This window comes from Panthera leo, chromosome C1 (assembly GCF_018350215.1).
Source record: "Panthera leo isolate Ple1 chromosome C1, P.leo_Ple1_pat1.1, whole genome shotgun sequence".
In the NCBI taxonomy this organism is placed as follows: Eukaryota; Metazoa; Chordata; class Mammalia; order Carnivora; family Felidae; genus Panthera; species Panthera leo.
Window position 1 is genome coordinate 153,154,795 of NC_056686.1, and position 23,192 is coordinate 153,177,986.

The following is a 23,192-nucleotide window of genomic DNA, read 5'->3' on the forward strand; positions in this document are numbered from 1 at the left end:
GGGGAAGAAAATGAGCAAGAGAGAAATTTCAAGTGATTTCTGAGCCTCAGACTGATTCCACTGGGTACTCAGGAACATAAATTACATCTCAGACATGTCCCACCTTGAGGCAAAGTCTGGGCTGTCAAACTCCCACACAAGTCAGTATTTGGCTATGGGTTTTTTCCAGGAATATAGTGCCTCTCAAGCACTTACGGTTCTCTGTGCAAAGAACAGGAGTAGAAGGGGCTCTAGCAGTTCAAGGTCAGTCCTCTGAAGGGAGGATCTAAGGGCCTGGGTGGTCCCCAGGGGTGTTTGCTACCCATGCCTGGTCACAGATCTTCATTTAAGTTGGGAAATGTGATTCTCCATTTTTTGCTGGGCCAAAGTGTGATAAGGGTTCAACTGTGAGGCAGAGTTTACAAGTCCCAGGATACATTTAGAGCTTGGGCACTTTCATGGAAGCTGTGATTGGAAGTTAGAGTGGAGAGTGGTGATAGGAAGCCCTTAGGTGTATGTGATAAGGAGTAGAAAAAAGAGGATGATAGATGGTTTTCGAAAATTTGAAGCATAGGAAGGAGAGGAAAAACGTAAAATAATTATAAGATATGCAGAGCATATTCATTAAGGAGGATGTTTAGATCAGGTAAACTGCCATTGCCCAGACTCCAGAGGAATGTTGGTCAGAAAATTCTCAGCTTGCATCTGGAGCTGCCAGAACATTTTCCATGTGAGTGCAGAGAACTTGAATTAGGCCCCAGGCTGGAAAGGAGCCTGGCTCTCCGGAGGCTCAGAAAATCTGTAGAGTAAAACTTGGGGGAGGCCTGAGGTGATGGTTTGCCTAGCAAAAAAGGACAGTGACCCTGAGTCAAGGCCAAAGGTGGGAACAGCTGCCTTCCGGGGGCAATACAAGTGAAACCATCCAAGAACAGACTGTTTAACTAAGGCTTTAAACCTGGGCCAAGTTAACTGAGGAATGTGTGATTGTATATTTGCAAATTACCTCAGAACTAAATAATTTGTATTCTGAAATTTTCTCACACTATAACAGAGATTTAGATCCTTCTCAAATGTTTCAGTCTATGGCTCTGTGTATGTTAATGCATCCTGAGGATGCTGTGTTTCTGGGGACAGCACAAGACTGGGTATAGCTGGGAAGAAAAAGTGGGAAAAACAAAAGACCGTGATGGTCTCTGTGTGATCTTGAGGGCACCTGTCCTGCTTTGTGAATACCCAGAAACATATTCAAAGCAAGTGTTGGAGGGAACCCATTGAGGAGAGACTTCTATTTGTGCCTTATTTTGAGCACCCCATTTGGAGGCTCTGTGTCTTTTAGTTGATTTGAATATGGGCAAACTGTTTATATTAAAAAATTTCACAGCAGATAATAATTGTAAGTCTTCAACATAGAGGATAAGCTGACTTAGTCTGTATTCTAGTGAACTATTTTTTTTAACATTAAAAAAGAGACACTAGAGAGCTAAGAAAGGAGAATATTTGATGATGGTATTTTCACTTCTACTTCATTTCTGCACCCAAGAAAGTAAGTATCATTAATAAGTATCATTTGAATTCCTAAGAGCTATCTTCATTGTCTTATACTATTCTTTAAGGTGGATACACATGTTTCCTCAAGGATAACATTTTTCTCACAAGGACCAGAAGATTACAAGCTTACACATTTTTTTTTTAAATGCTCAAAAAGTAGTTCAGAAAGTTCAAGCTATACAATTTCTTCTCTGTGGGCCTGAAAGGATATTTGTGATTAGATTCACTCCTTCTCCCCTCCTCTCCACTCCAAGAGTGTTTTGTTCTTTTTTAAGATTTTTTTTCAATTTTTTTTAACATATCATTTTATTTTTTGAGAGAGAGAGAGACAGAGCACGAACAGGAGAGGGGCAGAGAGAGAGGGAGACACAGAATCCAAAGCAGGCTCTGAGCTGTCATATGTGTGGCTTGAACCCATGAACACAAGATCATGACCTGAGCCAAAGTCAGGTGTTCAACTGACTGAGCCACCCAGGTGCCCCATTTTTAAGATATTTTCATTGTGGACAATGTCAACCACATACAAAAGGAGAGATTAGGATAATAAAGGCCCATGTCACCATCACCCATTTATACAAAAATTGTCACATTTGGACAATCTTGTTTCACTTATACCTGCATCTACTTCCAATTTTACCTGACAGATTATTTTGAAAGCAAATCTCAGATATTATTTCACCCATAAATACTTCAGTGTGTATCTGTAAAAAAAGAAGTACAGTACAAACTGAAGAATCTTCAGATTCTGTTAATCAGTTTTCTTCTCTGTCTTTCCTCCTCCTCCCTTTCATTCCCTCCTTCTCTCCCTGGGGTTTTCATTTTTACAGTTTGTTGAAGAAACTAAGTCCTTTGCTCTGTAGAATTTTCCATAGTCTGAATGTTGCCAGTTGCATTCCAATGATATCATTTAATAGGTTTCTCTGTCTTTTTCTTTTCTAAAAATTAGAAGTTAGATTTAGAGGCTTGATAATTCAGGTTCACTTATATTTTTATTTTTTATTTTTTGACCACTAGGTAGGTGGGACTGTGGTTTTCCATTGCTGATCAACAATATCAGGTTATCTCTTTTTGTAATGTTAGCACTATTGATGATAACTGCTTGCATTTATTCATTAATTAGAGGTCATAAAATGGTGATATTTTAATTAGATCATTCCCTTTTCATTTATTATTTGAAATACTGTAATAAAGAGAAACTTTCTCCCACCAATTCTTTGGTTATCCAGTAATACAGGTTGTAAAGGAAAGACTACAAAAGTACTCGATTTCCTCCTTGCTTATTAGTTATCAAATAATACATTCATTCTTTCCAGTACTCCAAAGATGATAAATGAGTTTTTGTGTGTTTTTTTTATTGAACACAAACAGGATTTATTTAATTACTTATTTATTTATTTTTTTAATATTTTTGTTTCTTTCAAGTTTTTATTTAAATTCTAGTTAGTTAACATATAGTGTAATATTGGTTTCAGGAGTAGAATTCAGTGATTCATCACTTACATATAACACCCAGCGCTCATCGTATGTGCCCTTCTTAATACCCATCACCCATTTAACCCATTGCCCTGCCCACCTCTGCCTCCAACAACCCTTAGTTTGTTTTCTATAGTTAAGAGGCTGTTATGGTTTGCCTTCCCTCTTTTTCTTTCTCTCCCTTCCCCTATGTTCATCAGTTTTGTTTATTAAATTTCACATGAGTGAAATCATATGGTATTTGTCTTTCTCTGACTGACTGACTTTGCTTAGCATAATACACTCTAACTCCATCCACGTCATTGCAAATAGCAAGATTTCATTCTTTTTTATGGCTGAGTAATATTCCATATATATAATATACACACACAGACACACATACATACCGCATCTTCTTTATTCATCAGTCAGTGGACACTTGGGCTCTTTCCCTAATTTGGCTGTTGTCAATAATGCTGCTATAAACATTGTGGTGCATGTGTCCCTTCGAGTCAGTATTTTTGTATCCAGTATTTTGGGTAAATACCTAGTGGTACAGTTGCTGGATCTTGGGTAGTTCTTAAAGTTAAAAAGTTTTTAACTTTTTGAGGAACCTCCATACTGTTTTCCATAGTGGCTGCATGAGTTTCCATCAACAGTGCAAGAGAGTTCCCCTTTCTCCACATCCTTGCAAATATCTGTTGTTTTCTGTGTTATTAATTTTAGCCATTCAGACAGGTGTGAGGTGGTATCACATTGTAGTTTTGATTTGTGTTTCCTTGATGATGAGTGATGTTGAGCATCTTTTCCTGTGTCTGTTAGCCATCTGATTGTCTTCTTTGGAAAAATGTCTGTTCATGTCTTCTCATTTTTTAACTGGATTACTTGGGGTTTGGGGGTGTTGCATTTGATAAGTTCTTTATAGATTTTGGATGCTAACCATTTATCAGATATGTCATTTGCAAATATCTTCTCCCATTCTGTAGTTTGCCTTTTAATTTTGTTGATTGTTTCCTTTGCTGCGAAGAAGATTTTTATCTTTATGAAGTCCCAATAATTCATTTTTGCTTATGTTTCTCCTGCCTAAGGCAATGTGTCTAGGATGAAGTTGCTATGGCCACGGTCAAAGAGGTTGCTGCCTGTTTTCTCCTCCAGGATTTTGGTGGTTTTCTGCCTCACATTTAGGTCTTTCATCCATTTTGAATTTATTTTTGTGTATGGTATAAAAAAAGTGGTCCAGTTTCATTCTTCTGCATGTTACTGTCCAGTTTTCCCAATACCATTTGTTGAAGAAACTTTTTTCCAGTGGGTATTCTTTCCTGATTCATCAAAAATTAGTTGATGACATAGTTGTGGGTCCATTTCTTGGTTTTCAATTCTGTTTCATTAATCTATATTTCTGTTTTTGTGCCAGCACCATACTGTTTTTATGACTACAGCTTTGTAATCTCACTTGAAATCTGGAATTGTGATGCCTCCAGCTTTGCTTTTCTTTTTCAAGATCGCTTTGACTATTTGGGGTCTTTTGTGGTCCTATACAAATTTTCAATTGTTTGTTCTAGCTCTGTGAAAAATGCTGTTGGTGTTTTGATAGAGATTGCATTTAAATGTGTAGATTGCTTTGGGTAGTATAGACATTTTAACAATATTTGTCCTTTCAGACTATGAGCATGGAATGTTTTCCCATTTCTTTGTGCCCTCTTCAATTTTTTTCATAAGTGTTCTATAGTTTTTAGAGTACAGCTCTTTCACCTCTTTAGTTAGGTTTATTCATAGGCATCTTATAGTTTTGTTGCAATTGTAAAATGGATCAATCAATTCCTTGATTTCTCTTTCTGCTGCTTCATTATTGCTGTACAGAAATGCAACAGAATTCTGTACATTGATTTTGTATCCTATGACTTTGTTGAATTCCTGTTATCAGTTCTAGAAATATTTTGGTGGAGCCTTTCAGGTTTTCTACATAGAGTATAATGTCATCTGAGAATAGTGAAAGTTTGATTTCTTCCTTGCTGATTTGGATGCCTTTCCTTTCCTTTCCTTTCTTTCCTTTTCTCTTCTTTCATTTTCTTTTCTCTTTTCTTTTCTTTCTTTCTTTCTTTCTTTCTTTCTTTCTTTCTTTCGTCTGAATGCTGAGGCTAGGACTTTTAGTACTATGTTAAATAACAATGGTGAGAATGGACATTCCTGACTGTAGAGGGAAAGCTCTCAGTTTTTCCCCATTAAGAAGGATATTAGCTGTGGGTCTTTCGTATATGGCCTTTATAATGTTGAGGTATGTTCCCTCTACCCCTACTTTTTTGAGGATTTTTATCAACAAAACGTGCTGTATTTTGTCAGATGCTTTTTCTGCATCTATTGAGAGAATCATATGTTTCTTATCCTTTCTTTTATTTTAAACCACTCCTATTATTATCCTGATTGATGCTCATGTTGTCCCATCTTTGACCAAAGGAAAAAAAAAAACAAACCTCTTCAAGTTGACTTCCAAGTTCTTTTGAAGGTTCTGTTACTTTGTTTTCTGTTATCAAATCATGCTCCATTCTTAGCTTGCACATTTATGTTCCACTTCTGCATTGAGACATTTTTCCAAGGAGCCCTTATTCCTTTTAGTGGGAATGGTATATGGAGACTACAGTTTTATATTGCTGTGCTCAATATGTTATGTATTGGTCATTACTTCTAGGTCTTTACAATGGACAGAGCCAGGAAATAAGTTTTAAATTCTTTTAAGATAAAATACTTTCAAATTGAGGCATATATTTTTAATTCAATTTTAGGACCACAGGAATTTTACAAAATGTTATTGATATAATGTCCAAAATCCTGATTCTTATGAACGTCGTTATAACTGCTTACTTGTCTGGAGTCACAATATCCACGTAGTAACCTTGGAATAACAATGCCCATAGCTGCCACAAATATAATCAATAGGATTATATAAACATGTAGGGCTAAAAAATATTTTTGGTCTGTAAAGTACATCTTTGTAAAGTACATCTTTCTAGGGATGTACAGTCAAAATACTGTGTTCTAAAGTCATTTAGAAGAGCTCCTCTCTGGCACCTGGGTGGCTCAGTCTGTTAAGTGTCCGGCTTGGCTCAGGTCATGGTCTCTTGGTTTGTGAGTTGGAGCCTGTGCTGTCTGCATAGAGCCTGCTTCAGATCCTCTGTCCCCATCTCTCTCTGCCCCTCTTGCTCTCTCTCCCTCTCTCTGTCTCTCAAAAATAAATAAACATTTAAAACTAAAAGAGCTAGTCTCTGATGGCTAGTTTGTTTAAAGAGTAATATTCAGTGTTAATGTGTGGTAAATAGACCTTCACAAAAACTTGTGAAATTTTGAATTAGTATAGCTCATGTAGGTGTTAGATTTGTGGTAACAAACAGGTGCCTTAAATGTGTTTATGCTCTTCCATTTTTTAATTCTATTCCTAGGAATTTATCATAAGAATGTAATGAAATATGGCATAAATAGTCACATTAAGAATGTTCATTGATGTTATTTATGATAAAAATGAGAAATATCTTAAAAACAGACCAACAGGAGAATTATTATGGAACATATATAAAGCGGAATATTATGCAGCAGTTAAAAATCTATCTACCATGAAAACTTTTAATCTCAAGTGAAAATGCTCATAATATTACATATAAAAAAATTCGACACCAAACTTTATAAAGGAAAGCCTATTTCTCTGACATCAAAACTTCCCTGTCACCAAACGTGTGAGGTTTCCCCCCCGTCCTCCCCTCCCCCGACCAATTCTCTGATGCCTGCTGGATGTGCTACAATTCAATTCAATCCTGACACTATCTACCTGGAGATGGCATCAGATCTCCCAAATTAAGGGCTCAGTCCCCACACACTGCCCCCGCTTCAGATGCCAGTCACACGTCCAGAGCTCTCATATTGCTAACTGACCAGTTATAGATCAGGGGTTCCCATAATCCCCTCCTCAGATTAGATAACTTGCTAGAATAGCTCACAGATGTCAGGAACAGTTTACTCACTAATAATGGTTTATTACGAAAGATAGAACTCAGGAACAGCCAAATGGAAGAGATGCATAGGCAAGGTATTCAGGATGGTGGACAGCACAGAGCTTCCGCACCCTCTCCAGGCATGTTTAGCCAAGCCAGGGAGCACTTTGAATCTTGTTGTTTAGAGTTTCTATGGAAGTTCCATAACTTAGGAATAATTGATTAAATCATTGGTGATTAAATCCAGCCTATTTCCCCTCCCCAGAGGTTCAACCTTCTACTTAGGCCTTGGTCTTTCTGGTGAACAACCCTCCTACAACAATAGTTGCAGGTGAACAGACAACTATTTGGGGGAAGAGTTCCCCAAAGCTATCTAGGAACCACTAACTACCCCATCATTCATTAGCATATGAAGTCTCTTATCACCCCAGAGATTCCAAGGGTCTAAAAGCCTTTGGACCAGGAATCTGGGCTAAAGACCAAATATTAAAACAAAAGATGCTCATAGCATCTCTATCACTTCAAAGAAAATATGAGTGTTTTAGGAGCTCTGTGTCAGGAACTGGAGGCAGAGACCAAATATATATTTCTTATCATGTCACAATAGCATTGTTCCAGTTTTGGACACAATCTACATAGAAAATGACTGAAAGGTAATAGACTAAATATTAACAATAATATAACAAAATGTTAGCAAAACCAAAATATTTTTATTTACAATTTGCGCTTTATAATTTTGTAACAAAAATACTTTAAAAGATGAGCATATTATAATTCAAATCTAGAAGATTAGTTTTGTAAAGTATTACCTTTCTTGAGCTGAAGAATGACTTTTATGAAAACTATTGAAAAACCTTAAAAACAAAATATTTGGCTATATAGAATGAAAAACTTGTTTGGTAAAATAATGATTACCAAAATTAAAAGTTAAATACCAAATTTTTAAAGTTAGTTCATACATTATTTATAAAGGCATGATATCATTTCATCCAATAAAATAAAAAACCACAATGAGAGAAAATAAGTAAATGCAATATAGTACATATAGTAATACACATTATCAATAAGCCTAAGAAAAATTCTCACAGAAACCTACTATATAATGATTTCTTCATTTTATAAATAAGAAAAGTGAGGGTCAAAAAGGTTAAATTGTAGTACCCAGGTGACTCAGTTGGTTAAGCATCTGACTCTTGATCTTAGCTCAGATCTTGATATCAGGGATGTGAGTTCAAGCCCAGCATTGGGCTCTGCACTGGGTGTGAGGCCTATTTAAAAAAAAAAAAAAAAAAAGGTTAAATCACTTTCTTACATGAATAAGGACAAAGTTGAGATTCATCCTTCTAACTTTGGACCCAGACTTCCTGCCTTCTCACGCTGATGACTGAGGAAACCCAGGTGGCTGCCACTTAGATAAGGGCTTTTTGTGGCTCACCCTTGTAGTCAAGAGTTCTTGCAGTTAGAATGAGAAATATTCTCCATTCTCTGAATACCAGACCCTCCCTGAATTTAAATTAAATTATATTACTCAGTTATTGTTTGCTTCAAAATAGAGCATACTTTTTTTCATTATTTATTTATTTATTTAATTTATTTTGAGAAAAAGAGAGAGAGCACTCCTGCACTAGTGAGGGAGGGGCAGAGAGAGAGGCAAAGAGAGCATCCTAAGCAGGCTCCACGCTGTCAGCACAGAGCCAGACACAGGCTTGATCCCATGAACTGTGAGATCCCATGAACTGTGAGCTGAAATCAAGAGTCAGCAAACTGGGGCCCCTGGGTGGCGCAGTCGGTTAAGCGTCCGACTTCAGCCAGGTCACGATCTCGCGGTCCGTGAGTTCGAGCCCCACGTCGGGCTCTGGGCTGATGGCTCGGAGCCTGGAGCCTGTTTCCGATTCTGTGTCTCCCTCTCTCTCTGCCCCTCCCCCGTTTATGCTCTGTCTCTCTCTGTCCCAAAAATAAATAAAAAACGTTGAAAAAAAAAATTAAAAAAAAAAAAAGAGTCAGCAAACTAACCAACTGGGCCACCCAGGTGCCCCTCCTTAAATTTTCAATGTTAACAAAGTGGGGTGCCTGGGTGACACAGTCGGTTAAGCATCTGACTTTGTCTCAGGTCATGATCTCGTGGTTCATGAGTTCAAGCCCCACATCGGGTTCTGTGCTAACAGCTCAGAGCCTGGAGCCTTCTTTGGATTCTGTGTCTCCCTCGCTCTTTGCCCCTCCCCTGCTCGCGCTCAGTCTCTCTCTCTCTCAAAAATAAAAACGTTAAAAATGTTAAAAAAATGTTAAAGTAAATACAGGTTCATCTTTATTAAGGAAAAATGTATTTTAAGCTGTTCTTCATTGGAGAATGTGTCTTAAGATAGTGAATATTTTGTTTAATCAAACATTTAATCTAGAAGTGACATAAGGAATATTTTTGGTGACTTTCATACATTTATCTCTTAAGTTATCCTCTCCATGCATTTAAATATAATTGCTATGTTCAGGCTTTAAATATTTAATGCAGTGGTAGTCCTTTCTGCTCTCTACCTCCCAGATATGACCATAAATTCAAAGCACATTCCCATGGTAGAAACTTTCTGACTTATTCATTAGGGCTTTTTACACACAAGCTAGAAGTCAACAGGATGCCTTAAAATTTTTCATTTGTAATATTGTTTTTATCATAGTTAAAAAGAAATTGCAATTTTTATCTAAAGAAAAGGTATGACTAGTTTGTTTCAATTTTAGACAGTGTTGGGAAAAAAACCTCATTTTTGATTGCATGACTGGGAGAAAACACAATACACAGAAACGGGCTTTAGTGTTATAGCCATGGATCATGATTTACAGTCACTTTTCCTCCCCAAACCCCAAGAAATGTGTTACCACAATTCTCGTGAGTAATGGAAGCCCTTGTTTGGGCATAACAGATTCTCCAGGGGTTGTTTTTCTCTTTAATTTTCCTAGTGGATTCTGATGAGCCCCCCTCCCAAAAGACAAGGCCTGGTACATTAGTGCTTCTCAAACTTGAACATGAACAACCTTGGGCTGTTACAATGCAGATGCTGCTTCAGTCAGTTTGAAGTGGAGCCTGAAATGCTGTATTTCTAAAGAGCCCCCATGTAATGCCCATGCTGCTGATCCATAAACCATACTTCTCAGGGCAAAGCAGTATAACCACCTCCTAGTTCTTAATCAACAGTAGATACTGCACATCTGTGAACCCCATTATGGGCTTAATACATTTGTGTTTATCTTGTCTGTGATTGGGTTCTATTCTGCTTTTATGGAACTTCCTCCAATCAAAGCGGGGCAATTAAAGAACTTATGGATCTATTTGCCACAATTATTAAGCATTCTGTGTAGTGTTTCCTGCAAATATCTTTCTTGTAAGTGGAAAATCGGGAATGGTGACAAGAAGGAAGAGAATGAGAACGGTTTTTGCATGCTGGTCAGCAATGGCAGCAATAATCTCTACATTGACCTAATGATAGAATAAGTGAAGTTGCTGACGAATTGCTCTAACTTCCTGTGAGCTCCCATCCTTCAGTGGGACCTGATCCCTAGAAATGTGGTGCTTAGGTGCTGTTCTATATCTGGTTTATTGTCTCCAGGTTGTCCTCCCTTCAAAACTAGCTCTCATGGTTCAATTCGTAAGTTTCTTTTTTAACAATTATTTTGTACAAGGTGGTCTAAGCACTGAAAAGGAATCAAAAGATTGCCACTCTTAATCTGTTTAATACTTATCTAGAAAAAAATTAAATGAGTTGCAAAAATAAATAATGAAAAATTTCAAGAACAGCAGAGAACACAAGGCAGTACCTAGAGGCTCAGCATTAGAGGACACCTTGACGAGCAGATCATCAAGTTCAGTTTTTATTCAGCAGTGAACTGCCCCTGTGACATTACAGGCAATTGTTTTTCCAGCCTCCAAGTTGTCTCAGTCACAGAAGGCTCACCAAGTCCCAGAGTAGCCCATGCCAACATTAGTGAACTCTTAATTATTAGAAAGTTCTAATTTACACTGGATTGTTCCTTCTATTAACCATCAGATATATACCCTTAGTTTTGCAGAAGAAGAAAAGCTATGGTCTGCCGGAGAAGACTGGGAAGACTTTTCAGAAGAGGAGGCATTTGGGAAAAATCTGAAGTTCTGCTGGAATTCAGGGAGGTGGAGAGAAGTGTGGAGGGCAGCATTCTCATGAGCTACCCTTAAAGTTTAGAGCTACTCTTCCTAATTGTTATTCTGGATCCTTTCACTTATCCCCAGTGTTAAGGAATGACTCTGTTCTAAACACTGAAAAGCCATCAACAATATGTCAGATGCCTTGGTATCATTTCATAGAAGATATTTGAGAAAATGAATAGAGAAACTTTTCAGATTTTCCTCATTTATAAAGCAGATGATTATCCACCCACTACTGCTAGGCCTGCTCTAATGTAATTCTGAAAGGCCAGATTTATCCAGAGTGTAAAAGAAGTGGGCAGACACACAGCTGTTGTTTGGAGAATAGTACTGGTGTTGAGGTGAAAAATTACAATGGCTGAAGACACAAAGTAGAGGCCTTCAGGGGGAACAACTTTAAGCCATGTGGGTTAACTTTGTTGGGAAACCATAGTGGTCAACCTTCTGTTACCCATTTGGATAGACAGCTCCTATTTAAAGCCATGAACCCACATTTGAATTTTATGCAAGGCAGAAGTCTTCTGGGCTTCTCTTTTTATGGAGAGCAAAGTCACCAGAAATGCAATTCAGAATATAAATCACAGGGTACGTATACATAAGGAAATGTCTGCTTTAAAAGGTCAGATTGTCTTCTAGAAAAAAGAGCCTCTCCCATTGTGTTTATCCAATCAAGCAGCCCCTTCTATAAAACCCAGGGTTTTCTAAGCCCTATTTTTCCAAACGTTTAAAGGTAATTTCCTTCCCTTGTCTATTCTTACAACTTTTTAAATCTAAATTCATTCTAAAACGCACTGAGACACAGAGCACATAAAACCCAAGGTTATATTACTCAACTTCCAGCTTATCTACATTTTGTACAAGGAGGAACAATAGTTAAAAGTTGTAACTTGGAAAATTCTCTTTAAGACTTTACAAGAATGCAAACTTGTGTAAGAAAAGTCAGAAGTCCTCCAAAGACTGCTGTTCTGGGATAAAGTAATTTTTCTTTGCTGTGTGTGTGTGTGTGTGTGTGTGTGTATGCTTTATTCTTTTCTCCTTCAGAACGTAAAGATTAAAGAACAATGTTGTTTTACAATGGGACCTGACTCTAAGAAGCCTGGGCTGGGTTTGTTTTTCTGGAATTGGCCTTGTCCTCTGGCAAAACAAAATTTAAAAATGATAAATACACAGCTGCCACTGTCTTGGATATAAACATTTCCAAAGCCTTTCAAACTTAAAACTCAAACTGATAGTTGCCCAAAGTGTTCTTAAATTTTGTCTGTGTTCCTAAACCACCTCTTGTTTTCAGTGCTCTATACAATTACTGAGCTATTTGCTGAGATTAGGCAAGGTGATAATTGTACCTAAATCATAAACATATTTGGTTTAAAGTTTTGACACTTAGTTGTTGTTGCCCTGATGACACAGCAAACATGCAGAATGGATGAGAGACACCATGAGGAATAACATTAAATATTAAATTTAGGAATAATATTAAATAAAGGGGTTAATGTAAGTTTTCTTGATGGGTTATAAAATGGAAGTAGATATGTATAAATTAGATAAATTCAAATAATTAAATATTTATCAGGCATGAGTAAAAAATGAGCATACAGTGGCAAAAAAAGAAAACTAAATGTGACATGGTCTTAGGTCTTAAAGAGCTTATAATTAAGAAAGATACAAGTAAATGTTTAGTTAGCTGTCAAAAACGAGTGAAAAGATGTGCTGATTGGTATTTACTTGAAGAGTCCTTTTATGACTATCCCAAATAATTTCTCTGTAGGTTCTGTGCATAATAAAGCAAAACAAGAAACCCAACTCAATTATTTAAACCAGCTTGGTAGATGAATGACTACATCACATTAAAATGCTACTTTACTTTATATGACAATCCTTATAGCCGGAAAAAATTCAATAAAATAATACATATGGTATAATTAACCATTTTCCCTTTTACGCCATCAATCTCACTTCAAATACTTGTGTTTACTATATTCAAGTCTCCTTGCCATGAGATATGAAGAATAAAAACAAGCTTTAAAGCACACTGTTGGTCCTCAACTAGCTTTCAGTCTGGCTAGACAGAGAGAGGGGCTTTCCTCATGCAACATAAATATAAGAATCACAGAATTCCAAAGGAGGAAGAACTGATTTGCAGCTAAAGTTGTCAGGTATAGAACAGGGAGAAGATCAAAGAATTGATAGAATTTTGATGAGAGGGAGGGGTTGAATATTCAGGTGAGAGAATGCCAAGAATTTAGGGGCAAAAGTGGCAAAGATCAATTTTAGTGTAAAGGAATGTGTTAGTTATGTTAGACTAAAGAGTCCCTTCCTGTGGTTCATGGAACAAAAGACCAGAATGCCATGTTGAGGCCATATTATGAAAGTTTTGAATACAGGCTGGAGTTTGGAGTTTGTACTTTATTCTATAACCACAAGAGTTCCATGGAAAGATTTTGAGCAAGTGGTGTTATTAAACATCAGTGTAATAATGTCAGTTTAATACGATGATTCTCAGAGTGATCACCTTGAATGGAAAAGAAACCACAGGCAAATACTTATTTAAGAGGCTGTGGCATTAGTCTAGTGTGAGTTGATAAGGATCAGAATCCAGAATCAGGTGGAAGTTAGAAATGGACAGACTAAATCTGTGTGCGTGTGTGTGTGTGTGTGTGTATGTTTTCATAGAGCACTTAGCATATTTTTATAAATGAATAATATAATAAAAACTCCAAAACTAAATTTACCGATAATCTTTATTGTGGATGAGCAAACATTAGTGGAATGATTATTAGAAGTGTCCTATACAACACTACTACAGGAATTCTTTATCTGCATGATGTTATGAGTCCAGCCCAGTTATACTTGTGTTCCCTATGTAATTTTCCAAGTAAGACATTCCACTGAGAGTTTAGTCCTAGGAAAACTTGGTGTACTTTCAAGGAACTGGAATATTTCCTTCCTTCTTTTCTTCCTATGAAGCTCAGGCAACCTTCTCTGAATGCCTGTAGGCTCCACACCAGGCTTTCAGCTTAACCACTGCAGCTGTGTTGACTTTAGACTGTAATCTCTGTTTTCTTCTTTGTTGTTAACTCTCCTCCCCTCTCTTGTCATTACTCTTCACTAATCTTACAGTCTTGGTTTCTCCTCTTCCCTCTGTAAGCTTCTCTAAATGATTTTTCAAAGAAACAAAGGATAAGGACATTTAATATGTGCCAGTAGCTTTCCTCCCTCTGTCTCTAGCCTCAGTTTTCTCCCTGAGCTCCAGCACAGCATTTCTACTTCTTGCTTGTATTTTGCCCAGCCTCTAAACAGATGGTACCATCTAGCATCTCTCTTATGTCCAACCTCCAACAATATTCAAATGTGATCTTTGAACCAACAGCAGCAGCACCACCTGGGAACTTTTCAGAAATGCACATTCTCAGGCCTCACCCCAGAGCACTGAACCAGAAACTCTGAAGGTGGGTCCCAGCAATCTGTGTTTCAATTAGTCCTCCAAGGGATTCAGACACATGTTAAAGTTTGAGAACCACTGTTCCAGAGAATATGCTCGTTTCTCTGTCCCAGTCTATGTGGTTCCCTAACTCATGGTGTCTCTCATCCATTCTGCATGTTTGCTCTGTCATCAGGGCAAATTCTTTATACACTTTTCAGAATAAGTATAAATTCCTAAAGAAGCTTATCTGATTGGTGTAGCTAATTATTGCCCTTACCACAGTTAGTATTTATGAGCATCCCACCCCAAGATCACTGGCTGGCCCATGCTTGAGCCACTCTTGGGTTACCTGTCAGTGGCCAGCTCAGCTAAAAAACAAAACAAAAAACAAAACAAAACTGAACCCAAACCAGACTAATACTGCTTTCCTGAGAAGATGGCAGCAGATACACCAGAAAGAGGACCGCTTCTGTCCGATAAATTAATCTTTAATTAAACTGATGTAAGCAGTATGTCTTCAGCAGAGGACTAGTGGGGGTTTTCTTAGTTGTATAACCTGGATTTCAGGGTCCTTTTAGGAAAGACAAGAGGCAACCATTACAGCTTGACACCATTGGAGATAGAGGCAAGGAGGTCTCCCTGCTGATACTTGAAGATGGTTCAAGTCAGCTTGAGATGAAAGATCCTATGATAAATTGTAACATGGACAAGGACCCAATTCGCAAATTACACAGGTGCCATCCAATCTGTACTCTTAAAGGAAACGTATTACTAGATGTTTACATTAGTGTGTCAATATACTATTCCCTTTCTTTATTTCTTAAATGAAGAAACACTTTATACTTCCAATTATAGTGATAACCTGAGAAATTGGTTTAAAGTCCTCAAGTTGCTGTATTAGGGGCAACAAGTAGCAAGGAGGGAATGAGTTTAAGTAGAAATCTCTCATTAAATTGAGGTAGAAAATAGAAGGGGGTAAGTTCTCAAAGTTTTGCATGGTAGCAAACTGAAGAAACAAGTATTCTCGCAAATAGAATATTTGCAATAAAAAATAATTGCAATAAATAATTGCAAATAAATAAATTTATTTATAATTGCAATATAATATATTGCATATATATATTGCAATATAATAATTGCAAAAAATAATTGCAATAAAAAATAGATGTGTTTCAAAGATTTATTCTATCATAATTTGAAAGATGTAGTGGGGCGCCTGGGTGGCTCAGATGGTTAAGCGGCCGATTTTGGCTCAGGTTATGATCTCACGGTTCACAAGTTCAAGCCCGGCGTCGGGCTCTGTGCTGATAGCTCAGAGCCTGGAGCCTGCTTCAGATTCTGTTTCTCCGTCTCCCTCTGGCTTCCCCTGCTCATCCTCTGTCTCTGTCTCTCTCTCAAAAATAAATGGAAAAAAAAAACATTAAAAAAAAAAAAGAAAGATGTAGCTATAACTGGGATCAGGGCAGTTTTGTTCTACATTTGATTAGGAATAAAAATAAAACAAAAACAAAACAAAACAAAAAAAACAGAAAAAGTATTGATTAGGCATTAATGCGATACTCAGTTCCTACCAGGAGGGTGTTTTGTTTTTGTTTTTTTTTGTAACCTACTTGAAGAATCAAGGTTAATTTAACTTTTGGTATCTGAAGCAATACCCAAACAACAAGATAATAGATGGTTAAGTGCTAAATTACATTATCCTTGATGTGTTTCTCTTTGTACACTCTTGGAATCTCATCTCTTCTGACTTTATCTAATAACTATGTAGGTCAGTGTTTCTCAGTCTTGAGTAATGCAGAGATAGACTGTTGTAAAAATTTTTTATATTCCCTCAGTATGGAATCAAAGTATTTTATTTTTTTACCAAAACATGTATCAATCTAAAAATAGGCACATACCACTTAACCTTATGATTCTTAAACAACTATGAAAAACAAATCTACAAGTCAACTACAGAAAAGCTATACAGCCCATAGCATTTAAACTAATTGAGGGGCATGGATAATGTTTTATTGAAGCAAAAATCATACTCCAAGCCTGAGCATGGTTTTGCCTAAAGTACAGCTTTCTTTGCTATCCACAGGTCTTAGTCTGAATCACATGATGACTCAGCTCTCACCTCTTTATTCAAACTACTGTGAAACTATCCGTTATATACTTCCTGTGGGTTTTTGTTTTGTGTTTTGTTATTTTTTGTTTTGTGACTGAGATTTGTACAAACACATCGTGTATTAACACTGCTTGTGGTATTTTCTGTTTGGCAATGGTTAATAAAGTGCCATGTATTGTCAACTTGAAATACAAATTAAAAAGTGAGAAATAAAATTTGGGGCGATTTGGTGTAGGGTGGCCAAATTTTGTTTGACTACTTTTAAAAGATTGTCATAGATTTGAAGATATGAAATCCTCATGAAAAGATATTTTAAAATCCTCATTAAAAACTGAGGGCAGCTGTGGAGGACACAGCTGTGCCTACCAGTTCCCCTACAAGGAAGCATGTGGTGCCCCAGCCACCAAAAGACAGCACCCAACTCTCAGTTCCTGTAGGGTTTGTTCAGCTGCCAAGAGCTTCCCAGTCCACGGGCTCGTCCTCCACGAGTGCCCACATTCAAGGACCGATGGAGGCAGTGGTGTTACAACTTGGCTATTTCACCTGAACAGGGACAAGTCTTGAAGGGCCACAGATGCTCCAGTTTCCCCATGGACTTGGCGGAGGCTTTGTTGGCCTGTGCTACAGTTCCATCTTGCCCTCCTGATGCTGCATTCCTCCTCTCTTCTGTTAGTGATGATCCTTAATAAATACCCTGCATGCCAAACTCCATTTCAGTGTCTATTCAGGAAAATCCAGTCAACAAGCACTCTTGAGAATCTCCCTGAGGATCACTGAGGAGTAAGAAAACCTCTTCCGTAGCCCCGATTCTTCTTGCAAGGGTCTAGTCTCCGATTTCAGCTTCCAGTTGTATACTCTCACCAGTACTTGAAATCAACGGGTCCAAAGCTGACACATAACCCATCTCTTGGGCTTGTGCCTCAGAGAAACTTGTGGATTCCCCCCCGCCCCATTTTATAATCTATTTAATGGCACTACTATTGTATTCCCACAGGATCCAAACTTGAGAGGTAATGTTTATTCCTCACACATCTTGCTCTATACAGTCTATTATTCATGCTTCTTAACACAGGAAGAACTTTACTCACTTCTCCAGGGATTCACTCCCTTCTAAACAAGGGATGCTGTTGAAATTATAATGGAAACGTTCACTTTGCTCTTGGGATATCTGTTCCCTTCAGTAGTTTTCACTTTCCTTTCTCTTCGATTCCGTAAACTTTAAAACACACAACGATTTTTTCTTGTAAAGGATATGTATGCAAAGTTCCAACCCACAATCATCTACTTATTTTGGAATGCAATATGTTGGCTCCCCTATCAAACACAAGAATGATGCTTTGAGAGGATGGCAGCAAGTGCCAAGGCCTTCACTTTTCCTCCTGCAATTAAGATTAGTGCAGCAGAGTCATTAAAAAATTTTTTATTTTGTTTAAAATAAAATAATAAAATACAATTTTCTTTTCTTCTTTATCTTTTATATTGGTCTAAAGACTAAAGAAAACCAAATCTTGATAAATGCCAAAATGATAATTTTGTAGTACACAGACTAAAAACGTGTGAATGTTACAGTTTAGAAGTCTATGAAAACATACATACTTTTTAAAGTAGTCAACTCATTGAAAGATACTGATATTTAAAATGGAAGGTTGTGTTGTCAGTTGAAAATGAGAACCTGAGATGTTTGTGAGGGAGAAATTGTCAGGAAAGCAGTAGAACATTTCCTGCCCGTGGGTGCAATCTTGAGGATTTGTGATGGCCATGACGAACCCAACAACCATCACCACAGCACCGACAGGAAGCATGACACAGGCCATAATCTTATCTGAGTGTGTCCTCGGTTCTTCAGAGAGTTTCAGATAGCATGCTGATGGAATGATAAAAATTAGTGGAGCTGCACAGAGCACACCCTGCATATTGAAAACGAGAAATAACAATATGTTACTGAACGGAGCATTCCTTGGACAGGTTTAAAAAAACATTTACAAAATATATTTGTCATTGTACATATTAAAAGTTTAATAGGTTTAGTTGAATCAAACAAAGGAAAGAAAAATAATCCAAGGGAGACTTAGGAATAGGTTTTCCCCTTTCTGATAATGTGTTTACAAATGAGAATAGTAAAATAACATAATAGTATATCAGACTAAGAAAAACATGATCAGAAAATAATAATTTAGAAAATAAAGCAGATGGCAAGGTCAATTTCTGGCAAACTCTTGAAACATCCCATGTTTTCAGTCACATCATATTTCCTTATACTCATTATCTCAAATTACTGAGTACTTACTATGCTGTTCAAATATGAGAGGTCTATTTGTCATTTGTGTACAAGAGGGGACTATTGGGAAGTGTGTAGGGGATATTATCTTTCCTCTTTTTTCATTGTGTATGAAAGTAGGTGCCCCTTGGAATAAAAAAAGATAACTATCACCCGAGGGCACTTAACATGAAATAACATTTCTAAATTCTCTTTCAAGTAAAACCAAACACGTTAATTACTCTAGAAAATTGACAGAACTAAATGACTATGACTCATTCACCCTCCCCCACATTAGCTTATGGGTAAGTCCAACCTGAGGGGGCATGTCAGATTGAAAATTATGGGCAGTAGTGTTGTCTATTATAAAAATACCAAGAGTTATTGACTTAAAAGAAAAGATACTTTCCCCTTGAGGCTAAATATGCACTAGACACTAACACATGAAATAATGTTAAAATTTAATGCATTTTAGGCAATATAGAGTTTTTAAATTATACTAAATGTGAATTATATAGTAAACAAAATATAACACATATTACTAAGATATAACAAATATAATTACACAACAAATGATACTCTCTTTAAATTTTTTTTTAACATTTATTTATTTTTGAGAGAGACAGAACATGAGCGGGGGAGGGGCAGAGAGAGAGGGAGACACAGAATCCGAAGCAGGCTCCAGGCTCTGAGCTGTTAGCACAGAGCCCCAGGTGGGGCTTGAACCCACAAACCATGAGATCATGACCTGAGCTGAAGTCAGATGCCTAACTGACTGAGCCACCCAGGCGCACCACAAATGACATTCTGTTAAGCCATAAAACACAACTTTTAAAAGCACACTAAATAGCAAATATGATATTGGTTTAGAATTAAAAGCTTTCCTTAAAATATGTTTTGCTATATTTGAAACAGTTATAATGGAAATTTGTAAATACACAGAAAAGTAGAAAGAATAGTATAATGAAACCCTATACACCTATCACCTATGGTTTGATACATGATTTTAGCAGATTTTCCCCAGGGAAAAATCACAGAAAACTGATTTTGAAGCTGGATGATGTAAAAACAGATTAAACCTTAAAACAGTTTTAGAAGAAATATTTTCTCAATATTATCATTTACTAAAATTAGTATTATACTAAGTACTATCCTCATACCAGAAATATTATGACTATGATCCAAAACTATAACTTTTTTTAAATTTTTTTCAAAAATAGAAGTGCAGAGAAATGAAATGAGACTATTCAGGCAGTATCTAAAAATTTGGAGATTAAGAGGGACCACACTTCATGGAAAATACGTCTACAGTCAGAGATAAAGAATGAGAAAAGAGTGCCAAATTGTATTCTTTTTCTTTTCTAATGTTTATATATTTATTCAGAGGGAGAGAGAGAGAGAGAGACTGAGCATGAGCTGTGGAGGGGCAAAGGGAGAGGGAGAGAGAGAATCCCAAGCAGGTTCCACACTCAGCACAGAGCCCAAGGCAGGGCTCGATCTCACAAACCATGAGATCATGACCTGAGCCGAAAGCAAGAGTTGGATGCATAACCAACTGAGCCACCCAGGCGCCACCCCCCACCCCCGCCACCCCACATTGTATTCTAATACAAAATATAAGGACATTGTAATTTTGTCATTCATAGAAACTGCATAAAAATAAGTACCTACCAAGGTACACAGATATAAAGAATTAGTTTTCATTTGGCAAGAATTGAATTAATTATGGATTCCTTAGGCTGTATCATAACACTTGAAACTGACAATGTTTTTAAGTTATGAAAAATACTGTAGAACCCAGTTATGAAAAATACTGTTTATGATAATTATTACCCTTTGGTTTCTTTGAAAAAAAATTGAAAACAATGAAAAAGTAATTAAGATATAAATATATGTATGTGGGTATGGGGATGTGTATATGTACAGAGTCTCTTTTTACAGGAACAAACGGGGAATGCCAATTCATCTGGAACTTCAGAGTGTTGAGAGTACTATCAGGATGAAAACCGCCACCAGCTGCTGCTAAGAAGCTGTCATCAGTCAGCATTTTGGGACTCTTCCAAACCTAACTTGCTGGGCAGTCCAAAGCAATGGGTGTTCTGTTTATGTTATAATTCTTAAGAGTTGAGAAAGTAGCAATTAGTGGGAAAACTATATAGCTGATGTTTGTACTGGAAGAAGTCCAGTTGGGTATCTTGTCTAGATAAGTTACTTTCTTAATATTTGAAAGCTCAGTCTTGCTAGAAGTTGTTGTTAGGACCCAAGACCATCAGTAGAATTACAGAGTGGTTCCATCTGCTCTATCCCCTGTAAATTCGTCCAGCTTCTTTGATCTATTTAATATAGCCTTGTGTGAGATATACACCACTGGCTTTGGAATAATTTTTGGAACTGCTTGACAGGATGTAAATTATTAATTAATTACATTAATTATTAATTATATAATAATAATTAATATAGAATAATAATTAATATAATAATAATTATTTATTTAATAATAATTAATAATAATTAATTATTAATTAATTATTAATTAATTGAACAGTTATGATTAACTGTTCGTTAAGGGAGAATAAGAGGCACCTAGATGGCTCAGTTGGTTAAGTGTCCGACTCTTGATTTTGAGTCGGGTTGTGATCTCACGGTTAGTGAGTTTGAGCCCCATGTTGGGCTCTGCGCTGATAGTGCAGAGCCTGCTTGGGATTCTGTCTGTCTCTCTTCAAGGGACAATAAAATACAGCCTTATTTATAAAGGCAGGGCAGCACTATCCTTTGATAATGACACAGCTCACTCCAGGGCATTCTGGAGTTTGCTAAAGAAAATGACAGAAGGTGTTGATGATTTTCACTGGCAATTCAAATTGGAAAAGTATCTAAATTTTCCTACCAGAACAGAAACCTCTCAAATGATGCAAGAAAGCTGAAAACTAAACAAAAGAATGCTTATACGTCTTCTGAATTTCTACTTCATAATCAATTTGGACTCACGAAATGGATTCCTATACCTTAAAGAGAAATTCTCTCTAGCTCAGGAGGTCTTTGGCAGCTCCAACTATGCCTTGCTCATCCTGATGACTGTATCTCTCCACGTTCGCTCTCACTGGGTAATTGGCTTGCTTGCTTCCTTCTACTTTAAGCTGTACAGAATGCTTGTTGGGCTGGTTACTCTGGCCACAGGCCCCAGCTGCTTCATCTTTTCTCTTTGTACTGCTGCAAGTAGAAACCCATAGGGCCCAATTACTGCAGATACCTCTTTTCTCTAATAGCAACATCAGTGCCAAGAAGCTGGATTTTTATTACCAAGAATGGGACTTACATTTATTTTATTTGCTTCTAAAATGAATCCTTTAAAATTGAGGGTGCATTTCCTTTGGAAAATACGTCATTATTGTCTACTGCCATAAAAACAATGTAATAAAAGGGAAGCTAAGCTCTAAATAGGGTTTTGCTTTTTATTAAATAACTAATATACCCCCAAATAATTTATCCTCTATTGTTTTAGTTACAGTAACAGCATTTCCCTAAATTTGCAAACCGAAGGTTTGATTCTATTACATTATCTCATCAGTGAAGATCATTAGTTTACTTAGTGACGATTCAGAAGCCACAGTAGAATTCTTAAAGTACAATTATTAACTAAGATAAAAGATATTAGTGAAACATCAATTTAGATGAAAACTTTCAGTCCCATTTTATTTCATCTGGTATTTATTTTAACCCATTATTAAAGTCTAACCATATATATATATTATGGATTACTCTTAACCTCACTTATAGGTAAATTCAGTGCATCGATTTTTAACTTAAAAAATGGATAGAGTGGGGTGCCTGGGTGGCTCAGTCGGTTGAGTGTCTGACTTCGGCTCAGGTCATGATCTCACAGATAGTGGGTTCGAGCCCCGCATCGGGCTCTGAGCTGTCAGCACAGAGCCCAGAGCCTGCTTCAGATTCTGTCTCTCCCTCTCTCTCTGCCCTTCCCCTGCTCATACTCTGTGTGTCTCTCTCTCAAATATAAATAAACATTTAAATTTTTTTTAAAAAATTAAAAAAAAAGTGGACAGAAAAATGAACTTACTGATTTTACGTAATTTAAAGAAAGTTTTTTAAAAAAATGTGGACTACAGAGTCTGAAAGCCTGTGTTCAAATTTAGATTCTGCACTTACAACTAGTGTGAACTATTAAAAAATTTTTTTTTCATGTTTATTTTTTGACAGAGAGAGAGAGAGAGAGAGAGAGAGACAGAGCATGAGCAGAGGAGGGGCAGAGAGAGAGAGGG

General features: G+C 36.9%; 1 protein-coding gene and 1 long non-coding RNA gene across 3 annotated transcripts in view; one reads left to right on the forward strand and one right to left on the reverse strand.

Moving 5' to 3' along the window:
• Positions 1-21,262, forward strand: part of LOC122226191 — a 37,538-nt gene extending 16,276 nt beyond the window's left edge. The window contains exon 5 of one of the 2 annotated variants that reach the window (XR_006205516.1): positions 20,857-21,262. This is a non-coding gene — a long non-coding RNA (uncharacterized LOC122226191). Of the gene's footprint in view, positions 1-11,007; positions 12,764-20,856 lie in introns of those variants that run through there. The other variant, XR_006205515.1, reaches the window with a different exon arrangement.
• The window catches only part of SLC38A11 (solute carrier family 38 member 11), a 55,850-nt gene continuing 50,929 nt past the window's right edge, over positions 18,272-23,192 (reverse strand). The window contains exon 12 of the mRNA XM_042948989.1: positions 18,272-18,565. Coding sequence (XP_042804923.1) covers positions 18,272-18,565 — 294 coding nt within the window. The remainder of the gene's footprint in view (positions 18,566-23,192) is intronic.